Source organism: Porites lutea, chromosome 3, assembly GCF_958299795.1.
Source record: "Porites lutea chromosome 3, jaPorLute2.1, whole genome shotgun sequence".
Lineage (NCBI taxonomy): Eukaryota > Metazoa > Cnidaria > Anthozoa > Scleractinia > Poritidae > Porites > Porites lutea.
In genome coordinates, this window is record NC_133203.1 from 41,855,617 (window position 1) to 41,870,908 (window position 15,292).

The following is a 15,292-nucleotide window of genomic DNA, read 5'->3' on the forward strand; positions in this document are numbered from 1 at the left end:
GGTTCGTTCTGTCGAGGTTGCACTGTACTATGAACTAGAGGCAAACAATTTTGTTCTTAGATAGAATGTATGTCTGACAAAATATTTGCCAGACGTTCGCCTCGGAGCTGAGGGCCAACAAGACAAAGAATGCGTTCAAATGTTTTATACATACATACATACAGTCGACTCACGATAACTGGAACCCTCGTTAACTCGAACCTCGCGCTAACTCGAACCAAAATCGATTTCCCCTGGATTTCCATCATACATTCACTGTAATTTTACCCTCGGTAACTCGAACCCTCGATAACTCGAACTCCCGCTAACTCGAACCAATTTTCGTTCCCCTTCAGGTCATTTTCTATATAACTTTACCCTCGATGACTCCTTCAGATTTATAATCTAAAAGTATCTTTTAATTTTCACTTGACATTTCTACAATTAAATGTGATTAAAATATTCACTGTGCAGTAAAAAGTGTTTTTTACCTTACACTCAGCAATTTCCTTCGAACTCCCGGTAACTCGAACTCCCGATAACTCGAACCTTTTTTCGATTTCCCTTAAAGGTTCGAGTTATCGGGAGTTGACTGTACATGCGATATTTCATGTTGTGTTTACAGACTCGTTACTGACTGTGTATTCATGTCTTGCAGATAACAGGTACTCAAACTGAAATGAACTTTAACAGGAAGTATGTTTGGTTTCTTGTCATCTTGATTCTGGGCGGTTTTTTCTATGGTTACATGGTACTCAAGACCCAAGACACTACTGACAAAACTGGCTCCGTTCACAACCATAGTGTTACTAGGACTTCGAACACCAGGGAAAGTGATGAACGGCTCCAAATCGGACAATATGTTGCTGGATTTAACTTGTCCCTAATCGGAAAAGAGTTCAACTTTAATAGTTCAGATTTAGCTTTTGTAAAAGCTGTTCTTCGGGATCAAACGTTTAAACGAAAGCCAGTCGAGTCCATAAATGCCAAGACCCCATTTTTCGACCTTGTCGCTCCCGTAACGGGGTGTTCCAGTAACCACTACGGAGAATTTAAACATCATATCAAAGACTTTACAAAGCAATTTCCAGGAATAAAATGGTTTTTCTACGATCTTGGATTAAATGACGCGGAGATAAATGATGTCAGAACATTGCCTGATGTAGTGTACAGAAAATTCGACTTTGATGCATACCCCCAACACGTTCGTAACCTGCATAATTATGGTTGGAAAACCCTGATTATGCAAAAAATGCTGTCTGAATTTGACGGGACAATGTGGTTTGATTCATCTGTCAAGTTCACAGGAAATCAAACAAATGTTTTAATCGAGCTTATGTCCCGCCACAATACGGGTGCAGTGTTTTATGTCAGCACAACCGGTCACTCCATAATAACCGCTACGCATCCAACAATGCTGGAGTACCTTCCGATGGAAAAGGTAGGAGCAGTTAAGGACATGCTACAAGGTGGTGCAGTGGTTTATGTAAACAAGGATGAAGTTCAAAGACGTGTCATGAAATGGCTTGTTATTTGCGTGCTTAAAGAAGACTGCATTTCTCCACCAGGTTCAACTTTATATTGTGGGTTTAACTTTCCTCGAGACAGGTTTGGCGGTTGCCACAGATATGACCAGTCTCTCCAAAATATACTTATTTCAAACGCTTATAACTACGAACAGGAGAAATATTACTACTGGAGTGGTTCTTTTGCCATTGTAGAGCGATAGTGACCTGGATTAAGGATGATTATACTTTCAATTGTCATAACTCAACAACTTGGTCAGTTGTCGGTCGATGGCGGTTACGGTCTGTTTCTAACGACGGTATTTCAGCTTTCGACGTATTGATTCAGGGGCACCTAACGGCAGTTTTCGGAAAATATCTGTTCGGAAGACGATTTGAGATCTAGAATTTTCGGAACATTTATTGTAAAATTTCTTGCTTGCCTGCCTCTCCTAGGATTTTCGAACATCTACACAATGGTATAATTTCCCATTTTTACGGATTTTTACCCTAAAAAAGGCCACCTAGAATTTTCGGGAGCCTTTTCCTGGCTGAAATTTTCGAAAAGGTAAGTTTTGATCCCTATAATTTTCGGATCACTAGACTTTCAGCTAGGAAATCCGAACAGATGAAAGTTTTTAGGGGATAAAAATATGCCTATATCTGCCGTTTAAATACTAAAATACGTTCAACAATGCTTTGTTAAGTGGTTTTGAACTATATCCTCGTTGGGTGCCCCTGTTGATTGTGTGTTCTAAGCTATAAAGTGGCAAATTCAGGCTAGAAGATTCCTTTAAGTTACGCTTTTATACGAATCATTTAATTTTGTTTAAAGTTAATCTACATCAGAGTAGGTATTATCATTTTTCAATTTTATAATCGACTGTTAGCATCATCATTATATTTTATTTTGTTATATAGACACGAGTGTTTTACTGGAAAATATACCACTCGTAAAATTCATAAAAACTACATCCGGAAACCGAGTGGTTTATTTTCCATAATCTCACAAGTGAGTTTATGGATGACGTAATTTCGGTCATTTCTCAGTCTCTATCATTTTATCGATGTCTTTTTGTCTATATAATAAAAAGAACATTACACGGCGGCTTGAAGATATAAATTTTATTTTCTCGTGGCAAAAACAATATTTTACTCACTCGCTGCGCTCGTTCGTAAAATATTGTTTTGCCACTCGAAAATAAAATTCATATCTTCGCGCCACCGTGTAATATCCTCTATTTATTACGACATTCAGTGGCGGATCCAGGGGAGGGGTCCGGGGCTCCCCCCTTATTTTTAGATCAAACTGAGGCCCGAGGGGGCAAAAAAAATTTTTTTGGAGACCGGCCCCCCCCCCCTTATCTCGGGGTCTTGATGACCGACCCCCCCCCCCCCCCTTATCTAAAGGTCTGGATCGGCCACTGCTGTTAGTGCAGTCAAATCGTAGTTTAACATCAAACTAGAGGCAAAAGAATTTTTTCAACGCCATTTTATCGTGGGATGACTACTTAATAACATACTAAAAATCCGCAAAAAAGAAACTGCTTAAAGGATCCGTGTTTGGAGTCTTTATTTCAATAATTTTTTGAAAGTCTTTGGATGATTTTTCGGTTCTTTTTAATGCATAAAACTTAGGGGGATGTTTAAAAATTTAAAAAATTGGAAAACATCGGCAGTTGGCAGCTCCTGCAGTTGGTTAAAAATTGAAATCAACCTCGTTCCCAGGTAACGGGTAGGAGAGAACCCTGGGAACGAGCTTGAATTGAAATATGAAGGTAACTGCCAACGAGTCAACCGAGCTAAGAAGCGAGGTTGCCTCGGCGGCAGAATTATAACGCCGTGCAATGTAGGCAAAAACTCTCAAATTCTGCGTAACCCTCTCAAATTTGCAGTTTTGACCATATTTGGGTGTAAGTAAGACCCCATATTTGGGTAGTGACGTCATGGTCTTGTATTTACAACTCGTGGTCCGAAATTGGGTGATTCAGTGTGCAGCTGTTCGTTGTCGGTTCAAAAGGACCTAACTGGTGAGCAAGCTTTAATACGATTTCTAGTTTGAAAGGGCAATTAGTGCTCTAGTTTGCTTTATAAATTGCGTTTAAAGCAGCAGCTGATCAAGGAATAGGGTTCTACGCTCAAATTTTTGTCAGAACTAGCTTGTTCTTTGCAGCTCAATTTATATATTGAGGTAGCTTGTTCGCTTCTCGACTCAGAACCAGTTTGTGAATTGAATTTTAAGCGGTAGTCGATCAAGGCATAGGGTTATATTCTCAAAACTTATATCAGAACCAGCGTTTTCTTCGCTGGTCGATTTACATTGAGCCAGTCCTCACCTCCCGTGAGGAATGCAACGTATTTGCGAAATTTTTTTTTAGAATTTATTTCTGTCTTTCGAGAGATTTTGCCAACCAGCATGTTTTTTTTGCTGCTCGATTTACAGTGAGACAGCCCTAAACTCCCGTGAGGAATGCAACGAATTTGCGGACCAATTGTTTTGAAGACTATCATTATGCCTTTCAAGAGACCCTTTGTCCTGTGACACTCGCTCATTAGATCTCTGTATTTTATTCAAGTTTGTATCTTTATACCTCTAATACATTCCGCCCAATTCTTGCGGACTTTTCACACATTTTACTTTACAGCAATTTTTTTCTTATGTATATATTACCACGCGAAATATTTGTCTTATGCCTAATTACGCTGTTGCTCGGAATCAAGAGCCATAATAATTTAATTATTATTTTTAATTTCAGCAGTGGAAGGCCTCATTTGAACTATATTTTTCTTTCTAACGTTTATAGCTTATTTCAGCTCCAGGCCTTATTAAGTACAAATAAATATATATATATATATATATTTTTTCTTTTTCATGTATGTAATTAAGTACAAGGCGAATAAGGGTATTGTTGTCGTTGTTGTTGTTGATACAATGGAATTTTCCATGAAACAAAAGTGGTAACTTGGTCATATTTACCAACGAAGCTTCAAGCCATGTTGTTATTGTTTAATAAAAGTGAAAGCCTAGAATGTGCCAAAGTTGTTGCTTTGATCCATTGTAAACCTCCAAATTTAGATATGAAAAAAGATATCGCGAACATCTCAATTCTCTATTTTCCAATTGCCCATAATACACTCTGTTTGCCCCCCAAATTCTGCATAAACCATTGTTTTTAAATGCTCCAGGAAGTATTGCATTTTCCCAAGAGCATTTTAAGACAATAAGTTATGCAAAATTTGGGGGGCAAACAGAGTGTATTATGGGCAATTGGAAAATAGTCAATAGGCACATTCCACATGTACAAAAGATAAACCATAATAACCCAAAATGTAACTGCATGCATTTTCTTAGGCTAAATAAGGTGAAAGAAATCGAACGTGTGTTTTTGTAATAGACACTTAGTTTAGATAGATTACAATGGGAACTATTACTGTACATGTACCTGTGATTAATGTAAAAATTGTGCCTCACGCAAGGATAGTAGAAAAAACCTCTGTATACTTAGAATCGGTGTTAGTTGATCGTTGTGTTACGACCGTTAAATGTGCGGTGAGAATTGTACATCCCAGTAGATTGTTGGATTGGATTAAATCGTGCTGTTACATCGAAAGATACAGTGCTCTTGATTTGTTTGAACCAGTGAGCGGGGTTCTAAGAATTCCGCAACGCAATCTACTTAAAATTCATTTCTAGCTGCGACATTCAGCAGGTGCACCCATCGAGAATATAGTTCAAAACCACCTAAACATGGCGTTGTTAAACGTATTTTAGTATTTAAACGGTAGATATAGGCATATTTTTATCCCCTAAAAATTTGTTATCTGTTCGGATTTCCTAGCTGAAATTAAGTCTAGTGATCCGAAAATTACAGGGATCAAAAGTTACCTTTTCGAAAATTTCAGCCAGAGGAAAGGCTCCCAAAAATTCTTGGCGACCTTTTTAGGGTAAAAATCCGTTAAAAATGAGGAATTTTATCATTTTTTAGGTGTTCCAAAATCGTTGGAAAGGCAGGGAAGCAGGAAATTTTAAAACAAATGTTCCGAAAATTCTAGATCTCAAATCGTCTTCCGAACAGATATTTTCCGAAAATTGACGATGGGTGCCCCTGACTAGTTGGGCATTGCCTATTTACACCTTGATTACATCGCGAGTTTGTTTACAAAAATATGTATGAGTTTTTTCAATTTCATCTTAATTCTCCCTCGTGGAGAAATTATCTTTGCCATATCTTCTGAACCATAAAGTAAAATAGAATGAATTAGGGAATCAAAAAGCAAGTGGTAATTTTGTAAAATTTACGCGATATCGGCGAGTTGCAAATATGGATCTACGTGTTTTTTCCTTTAAAACCGTTTTGTAATCTCTGAGTGTGCCTGTAGAAGAGACATTAAGGGTGCGTTCGATTGGGAAATCCGGATTTAGGCTTTCAAAATCTAAATCCGGATTTCCCAATCGAACGCACCCTAAGTCCAAGGTGAGTATAATTGCTAACAATTTCGATGCAGTTATCATTAATGTGAAACCAATATTTGTTTTGTGTTGATTTTCTATACACTTTTGTTAGAAAACCATAACTTTTGTTTTCTTCGGGTTTATGGAAAGTAACCAGCATTACAGAATTTTTCGAGAATAGAAATAGCCTTTTGAAGTTCGTCTGCTGATTTTAAGATTAGGATCAAATTCATCAGCATAAAAAAAGGAACGTCAGGCGGGTCCCATTAGGCAAAATAAATGGGTCCGTTTCATCCCTATCAAGCAAAAATGGTATTTCATTTAAGTACAGGTTGAACAGCATGGGTGAAAGGCTGCGTCCTTGTTGTACCCCTTTAAGGTAGTTCAAAAATTCCGTTCTCTGATTATCAATCTAAATAGAACATTGCGACTTCGAATAAAGGAGTTTTAATCAGATTATCGAATCTTCCAACTATGTTATATTGTAAAAGTTTGTAAAAAAGACCATGACCATCGTGACGATAGCGAATCGAAGGCCTTTTTTAATTTTGAAGTCAATAAAACACGTAAATAATTTCCCTTTAGGAGTATTTAATACATACTTGACATTGAAATTTCGTAGTGTGGTTATATCAGAGATGCGATGGTTTGGTACGAAACCTATTTCAGCAGAATGTAAAATGTTTTGTTTGGGGGACATGTATTTTAAGTCTGTTGTTTAGGATCGAATTAAAAAGTTTTCCCAGACAACTGCTGAGACAGATTCCTCTATAATTTGATGGATTGTTCTTGTTTCAAGATTTATAAATCGGAGTAATAATTCTTCACACCAATTGCAGGGGAAAGTGGTCACGTTTCAGAATTAAATGATCAATTAAGCGCCGCACCCTCGCCGAAAATTATTTAACAAGCGCCGCGGTGCTAATTTGGGTGTTTACTAATAAACGCACCATGATGATCGGCGCTTGATAAATAGAGATATCAAAACCATATCGCTTGAGAAATAAGACCTCTACCAACTCGTGAGTTCTAAAGTGTTAATGCAGGGAAACTTCAAATTGTGCATACCTAATACGCGCCTCACTTAATTCTCTCTATATTCCCCTCAGTGTTTTACCCGTAGTTTTCCTTTAACAGTGAAAATGTAATAATCGCCGCGGCGCTTAATCGATCATTTACGGTACCGATTTTCAGCAGTTCGTTACAAATTTTTTCTGGGCCAAGGGCCTTGTTAAACCCAAGTAGCTTTGACATAGATTCGATTTTAGAAATTTAAATGGGGCAATCTAAGCAATCATGGATGTTTTTCACTTCTTCTAAACGCGGCGTGTCGTCAATTACAGAGGTAAGATTTGTGGAAGATGTTGATATAATTGGGATCGAATGAAGTTTTTTAAAATGTTCCTACAGGCCATCTACGGGAATATCAAGCTTGTGATAAGAGGCATTGTCTCTTTCTTTTAATGTTGTGGCTGGCTTCGTTTCATACAATTTCGACAATTTGAGATTTAGTTAATTTGTTCTTCTCTCTCTAAGCACCCTTAGCGCTGTTCCAAGGAATGATGCAATTCCAGCCTGGGCCCGGTTCCTCGAAAGATGGTTAAGTTTAATCCAGGATTAAGGACATTAAGCCAAATTTTAAACAATGTTTTCTTGTATAACAACATGTAAGTCGAACTTACAAAATACTGTTGTGCCTTTACCTTGAAAAAAAAAAATGATACCACAACATGTTACTCTAATATAAGCAACGCATTGGAAGGTAAATACAAAAGGTGGAACAAATTTTTATCCTGGATTAGCGCTAATCGGCCTTTCATGAACCCCGTGCCTGGTAATCTTGTCCTGCACGTATTTGTGATTGTCTTCGATTTGTGTCAAGAAGATCCCCTAGATTCCTTTTCTTCCTTCCCATCGTTGAGGTTTTCGTAATCCAATCGATGGCCAGGAAGTACAAGAAAATGTAATAAGAACAGCCCTGCCAGACTCAAGTCTGACTTTGACACTCTCAGACAATTTGCCTCAATGCAGGACGTTTCCTGACAACCTCGTTCCCAGGGCACTTTTCCCTGGCTCTTTTTCTGACACTTTTATATAAGCGATTCCAATTCCAAGTCGCAATAGCCACATACAAATTCTCCAGTCTTAAGACTGTTTTTCTTCAGATTCAGTGAGGGGAGTGCGCAGGAGGAACGAGGGCAGCAGACCGCTTGTAGTCTACTCCAGACTGGTCTCCATACACTTCCTTAAAAAATAAGTTGGGTGAATTTGATAAAAGATCAAAGCATTTTTCCTTAGATGCCTACTTTATTAATTCTCCCAACCTTTTCTTTTCATTGTGTATTGTTAGGAGAAAATTGATGTTGGTTCCTCTTGGGACGTAAATTAAAGGGTTAACGCCTGGATAGTGATTTACATGTAGCGGCATGCAGTGGTTAGCATTATATAACTCTTGAACAACTGGGGCCTGGTGTACTGGAGCCTCCTGGAAACAAAGGGTGTGGTGTGTCTGTGACAGTGAGTGGTGTGTCTGTGTCAATGTCAGGGTATGTCTGTGTCAGTATGTGGTGTGTCTGTATAGGTGTAAGAATTGGGCAGAAGGGGATTTCAGGGGGGACAGTAGGATCACTAAAAACTGAACAACAATAGACTGACTTCCACTTTATAATCTCTGAAACAGTAACAGTTTTAACTAGTGATACTGTATAAGCATCAGACTCTTACATCTATTGAAAAGAAGCTATGGTGGAAGCGCAACAGCATAAACACAAGCACAAGGAAAAAAAACCTCTGGTACTTATGCTTGGGTTTAAGCTGCTTTCCTGAGAAGAAAGTATTTTTGTCATTGGACGTCTGCTTGAGTCACTAGTAAAAACCAGGCTCAACACTTTATGTACTATATCAAACGCTCAACACAGTGTTCCACCTGATATCTAGATGTCACATCCACAAGTGACTTCAAAACAAGGAACACCTGTGTTTTCTTCAACCAGGTTTGAGATATCTGGATATCAGATAAAACGCTGTCTTCAATGGTCAATAGAAAACTTAAGATACATCATTTCTCCCCTCTAACCCAGGAGAAATGGCTAAGTTAACCGGGGTCAGAGAATAATGATGCCAATCAGGAAATCATGGGTTTCCTAGATATTACTTCGTCAGGAACATGTTCGCCTACCTACACCCAACAGCAGTAACAGTGTATCTTAATTTTCCTACTAACTCTAGAACAAAATTCAAAGCTTATGCTTAAAGACCTTAAGACGGAATCTATTAGGAAATTGAGTAATTTTAGTTCTCAGTGGACAAAACCCTTGTACCAGAATATTTTAAGCCATATCGTATTCTTTTTTACACCTCTCAAAGGCTATAGATGTAATTAGTTATCTGTAATGACGCGAAAGACAATTTCTTACAGGAGCCCGAGAAAATAAATTTCAAATTTCACAGGAACTGAGAAAACACAGGTGAAATTGTCATGTGCAAGACTTTATTTTGTGAAATTTGAGGCTTCTGAAGTTTGTTTTTGGGGCTCCAATAAGAACCTTTTCTTCAGAGTTATTTCATACAACTTATTACATTTATAGCCCTTAAAAAGTGTGAAAAAGAATGCCATATGCTTGAAATTATTCTGGTACAAGGTTTTTGTCAACTGAAAATTATAGTTACTCAATTTCCCAATGGATTTCTTCTTGAAATTTCATGGCAGTTAGGTTCCGACATTGAAACATCCTTTACAGTAGTGATTACTGTTTTTTCCTCTTAAAGGAGCTGTGTCATGAAATTTACCAAAATTCAAACAGTGGGAAAGGCCACAATACTGAGTGAAACATAAAAAAAAACTGCTGAAAACATTGCAAGAAGGTATAAATAAAACAGCAAATAGAAAAGGAGTCATGGATGGACAAACTTGAAGAAGACTAAAATGGATTGAAGTTGTATTTTTCTTAAACTTGTTAGCCTAACAGTTTTCAAACTTCATTTTTGTTGTTTGTAACGTTTGATTTAATGCTTGAGAAACATACCATAAAATTCCGAAAATAGGCCCCACCATGTATAAGCCCCCCAAACTCGTAAATTATGTAAAAAGCCCTCCGTTAAATTGCCCTTCTAAATATAAGCCCCCCGGGGGCTTGTAATTGGAAATTGCTCTCAAATACAAAGTAAAACAAAGCGAAAACGGTAAATTTCCTTCCAACTATAAGGTTAACCCAATCGATTTTGAAACGTAAATTTCCCTCTGTAGATAAGCCCCTCTGAATATAAGCCCCTCAAAAAGGGCCTTTGAAAAATATAAGCCCCGGGCTTATTTTTGGAATTTTAGGAAGCAGTGCTTTTCACATTAACAAGTAATTCCTCAAGTTCCATAGGGGATAAGAAGGTGTAATTGGCATTATTAAAAACTGTCAGAATCATTGAATAATGCAATTCCAGAGCTCTGATTGGCTTAGCCATCATATCATGGTATGAGCCATTATACCATACTCTCCAAATAATTATGGTAACTGTATGCATCTACTCAAAATTAAAAACAAGCTGAAAATTGGTTGTTTTACAAATAAAGTCAAGAAGAATTCTCAATATTTAGTGGGCATTTTTAAGAAAACAATTATTCCACTTGTACTTGTTGGATATGAGATGATTATAGCCAAAACGGTGCTTATGCACCTCCTTGGCTATAATCATCTTATATCCAATGCCCACTCGTGCAATAATTGTTAATTATAAACAAAAATATAATGAACTAACCATCCATGACACAGCCCTTCAATAAATTAGTAATGAGTTTCAGAAAGACAAAGACTACGTCAAGATAGTTACAACACTCCTTTAAAAATGTTCATCCACAATGACAAATCCAAGAATCAAAAGACCACTATAAAAACAGTGACTCCTATGAAAATAAGGGTTCGTCTTTGGAAGAACTTGTGTGATTGATTCTTCCCCTCGGTGCCTTCATCACTATGAACTTGCCAAATCCAGTCCAGCCAGAAAAGGCAGGTTACTGCAGGGACGATACCATCTGAAGATCAACCTTCATCCTTGATAACGTCACAGACAGTTCCATTTTCAGCAATCTTAATGAGCTCTGATGTTATCCAAGGCCATTTCTCTCTTCCTCGTTATGTTTCCTGACCTACGAATACACATGAGAAAGAAGTACTTGCTTGTCAATTTAAAGAGGGTTGATACATTAAGGTCCAAAACTGTTTCCTAATTGGCAAACCTTTGTTGACGTAATTTATTTGTCTACTTTTTTAACCAGTTAACCCGTGGAAGACGTTCTCACATGTACAAATTACATGTAGGTGCAAAAGTTGAAAGAGCTGGTTATTTTGCGAAGTTTGTGCAATTTTCAGCTCTTTGCAATCAATAACAAAGGAAATAGCAGCAATCAAAAACTGCGAAATTGCTGGGTTGCAAAAATGCTAATGAGATCACATATTCTTTGTATACTTTTGAGTTTTTGGAAGAGAATTTCTCCGAAAAGAATCGGTATATTGGGCTCAAATTTTCATGGACAACTGGAATTGTTATAGTCTTTCAATATTCAATGATTTTATTTTAATGGTTTGATCGGGAATGAAACGCATATGTTAATAAGGCACAAAATGTAAACAAAGATTCACTTATATGGCCAACTTTCTCCTCGTGGACACTTCACTAATATGAACACCCCACTTTTATGGGGCAGCAGCTACAGTACTGATCAAAAGTAAGTTACCAACCTGTGGCAAAAATAAAAAAAGATTGTACTGCCTGCTACATGATTTGCGTGCCACAGAAAGTGACTCTCCTAGTGCAACCCCCTGTAAGTACTGTAATTAAAATTCTTGCATGATTTTAATGATGAACTGTAAGGCTTTACAAAGTGATGCTGAGTAACAAGTGTAAAATAAATTATAACCAATAGGACTTGTTTCTTGTTCTTTAATTAATGCTTACAGTGCAACTACTCAAACCAGGCACTTGCAAGAAGATTATTCAGTCACAACCCTTTTTTGAAAACAAAAGATTCAAAAGATTCAAAAGATTCAAAAGATTCAAAAGATTTTTGTGAACAGAACAAGAACATTAAGAAATTGAGAGCTGTTTCCTGAAAGGTTAGGTACCTCATAAGTTCAAAGGATTTTAAAATTGCATAGTTAAACCTTTAATTTTATCGCATTGTTTGCTACAAAAACTTGAGAATCTTTTGTGTTAAAAAACGTTGTAATGGGATGATCTTCTTGCACTGTAATAAATGGAGTTGACTATGCCCTTTAATCCTGACTACAAAAGTAGTTTACTGTTTCCGAAAATCAAGCAAAGTTCAGTTTCCTGAAAAACAAGAATTACTTACAATCTTGATGATGTGTTCTCGTGATTTTTCATTGCCATAGCAAGTACTCTCCTCGTACGGTGGTTCAATTTTTACGTCACCCATGACAACAATGGTTTGACCGTCCCACTTAACATCATTAAAACTGTTGGTAAAACAAAACAAACAAATAAAAAGCAGAGATGTTAGGGACTTTCAAATTCTTATTCAGTTACACAGTATTGAGAGGGAAAAATTTCATGTGAAAGTTCACTGTGCATTTTTTCAATCCATTTAGTCCCGAGCTGTATTATGCACTGGCAAGCAGTACTCCAAAATGCGACTCTTTCATTATTTGCAGCTCTGTATTGTAATGTTAACTTGATGGTGTTAAAAAAATTATGTTAAAATCAAAGCAAATAGATGAAAGATTTACTGTGTCTTTTGTGTGTAAAATTATCTGACTTCAAGGAACATGTTACAATAATATTATTCTAACATGTTCCTTGAAGTCAGAATTATTGTGTGCCTTGCAAGCAGGTGTAGATCTAGGACAAATACTGACCGATCTCCAAAATAAGTGCCAAAGGTGCAAGCTTCTAGGGGGTCCAGGGCTCTGCTGGGAAAGTTTTTGGATTTTTAACTCCTATAAGACCCCTTGCCTGGGTTTCCTTGTCATTCACATGGGATAATGGCCAGATTTCAACTAGGAAAGTGTTTCTAATCATTAAAAATATATCTATTATGAAAAATCTGACAGATTTCTGTAAAATGGTGGAGGCCTGTGTGAATTTGTGCCTTGCAAGGTGAAAAATTTCTCAGAATAAACACATCAAACTTACGTTTTATTGATGGTATCAAACAGCTTTTGTGCTCCTGGTGTTACATTGATTCCAATTTTGTCTGCTGCCCGTCGTTTTTGCTCCAGAGCAGTATTTATTTTCTTATCAAGTTTGTCCACATCTACGATAGGCAGTGACTGTGCTGGTTTGGTGGACAGTTCAATAACTTCAAGGCTTTTCATAAGGCCTATGTTTAGCATCTTAATGTCCATCACATTTTTCTTGGTATTTTTTGTTGATTCTACAACACATTAAGGATTCATCAAACGAATCACATGATATTTGCAAAGTTCAATGAAGGAGCTATATGTCACAATAATTACCCTCTGTGACTTTCCAAGTCCAAAAATTTATGTTTTCAATAGCGTGAGATTTTTAGTTCGAAGCAATTATTTTTCATCAGCTCTGCTGTGAGTAGCCAGCACTTCTGTAATGACTGGGTGGTGATTTTGGCTAGTCACCAGAGCTTATAAAGAGCCAATTAATACAGCTTTTACGCCCTAACCCTAATGCAATAAAAAGATTACAAGAAGTTGTCTGAATGTCTTGTGACATTTTTAGCTTTTTAACTAGATTTAATTTAATATTTTACATCAACCAATTTACACCAGTGTGTTAACTGTAACATTCTGGCCATCTAAACAAAAATCCATGGTTACAGCTTGTAGTATCTTGAATGCTGCCAACTTTTGAATCTTTTATGTCACCATAGATATTACTTATAAAAGTAAATATATGAATATAAAAATTAATAAAATTTACCTCCATGGTAAGATGACCAAATAGTTTTAGTTCTTTCTGTTTGCTATTTATTCAAAAGCAAAATGTCAAGATTTTCACTTTTCAAGCCAGTTTAATTGGAAATATTGCCTGGCCCGCAACCTTGAACTTAAATCTATGTAAAAGGCATGTAGCATTTACATAGTTGAACAGTGCCAGCTTTTTTTTCATTCAACCATGGAAATTTTTTTTGCAGAAGGATCCCATGTTGCAAAAGGAAGATGATATGTTGCATGCCAAATTTTGTACTGTCAAAATTCATCCACTTTATACCATCATAAGCACATAAACAAAAACATAACCTATTATGCAATACTTAAAGTATTGCATGGTATAAAGTAATTTTACTCTCCTATAAAATCAGTTTCGATATAGGTGTTGTTACCCATTTTTTTTCTCCCACACCAACTTTAAGGGAATTAACCCTGAAAGCAAGGGCCTTGACTCTCAAATACTATTCTCAGCTGCATATAAAATGAGAAACTCATATTAGCAACTGCTTAATTTAATGAGTCTGCTGTTCAGATATTAAAGCTCTCTCTTGAATTCTTCCTTTCCGGATGATCTCACGTAACGTAAAGAAATTTTAGATTTCTTTTCGGCTAGGGTAAGCTGTAAGTATAAGCTCAACTACTCAAAGTAATAACAAATTTAAGGTCAACCTTTTAGCTACGTGCTTGCTTGTTTGATATTTTTTTCGTTTCCGAACACACCAGATCATATCGAAGGATCAAAAAATGAAAACCTTTTTTTCATAGGATCTTTTGTTATGGAATAAAATTTCTCAAAAATCCGTCTCTTGATCTTCAAAGATGGAAACAAAGTTCTCCTTGTAGTCAAACACGAAGTTAAGTTGAAGTTGTACATGATTAAACGTAAATTCTGACATTTGCAGAAAGATAAAAAAGTAGTAACATCGATGATAACTTTTCCTACAACTCTCTTGATCACTAAACATGAAAAATTGAATTGTTATGACAAACAAGGAAAAAACTTTTCAAAAGACACATTCATGTGTCTATCGACCAACTACATACGATATTTAACCGCCAAACACAACTCATCGGAATGAAAAAGGATACTTATGATCAAAACTTTGGCTCCGTAGTCAAATGCCACAACTTCTCCTTCAATCTTTTCATCTAAGCAAGTTGTACAAACCACTTTAGTACCCGGTGGAATGTCTCTACTTTCCTTCGCATCTCCGGTAGCCATATTTTCACCGGTGCTTTTTACCCATGCGTGAAAAATGCAGGAGTTCACAAGGCTTCTCAGTTGTTGAGAATCTATATCTCCATCAAAACGCTTATGGAACATTTTCCCTTAAAAATGATACCTAATCTGATCCAAACCTGGAGATAAAAATAAAGCGTCACTATCTTAAGACTTTTAGACAACGAGTTTGTGCCCTTATGACATTTATCAAGGACAT

General features: G+C 36.8%; 2 protein-coding genes across 2 annotated transcripts; one reads left to right on the top strand and one right to left on the bottom strand.

Moving 5' to 3' along the window:
* Positions 1 to 727: 727 nt before the first annotated feature.
* LOC140932332 (uncharacterized) lies at positions 728 to 1,708 on the top strand. The gene has a single exon (XM_073381954.1). It carries the CDS (start codon positions 728 to 730, stop codon positions 1,706 to 1,708), a length of 981 nt encoding a protein of 326 aa, XP_073238055.1.
* A 9,043-nt stretch (positions 1,709 to 10,751) lies between these two features.
* LOC140931154 (protein LSM12-like) lies at positions 10,752 to 15,192 on the bottom strand. Its single transcript, XM_073380902.1, has 4 exons — positions 14,943 to 15,192; positions 13,081 to 13,321; positions 12,281 to 12,404; positions 10,752 to 11,074 (listed from the first exon to the last, which is right to left on the bottom strand). The coding sequence occupies exons 1-4, from the start codon at positions 15,175 to 15,177 to the stop codon at positions 11,033 to 11,035; spliced, it is 642 nt and encodes a 213-aa protein (XP_073237003.1). The 5' UTR covers positions 15,178 to 15,192; the 3' UTR covers positions 10,752 to 11,032.
* Between the last annotated feature and the right edge of the window lie 100 nt (positions 15,193 to 15,292).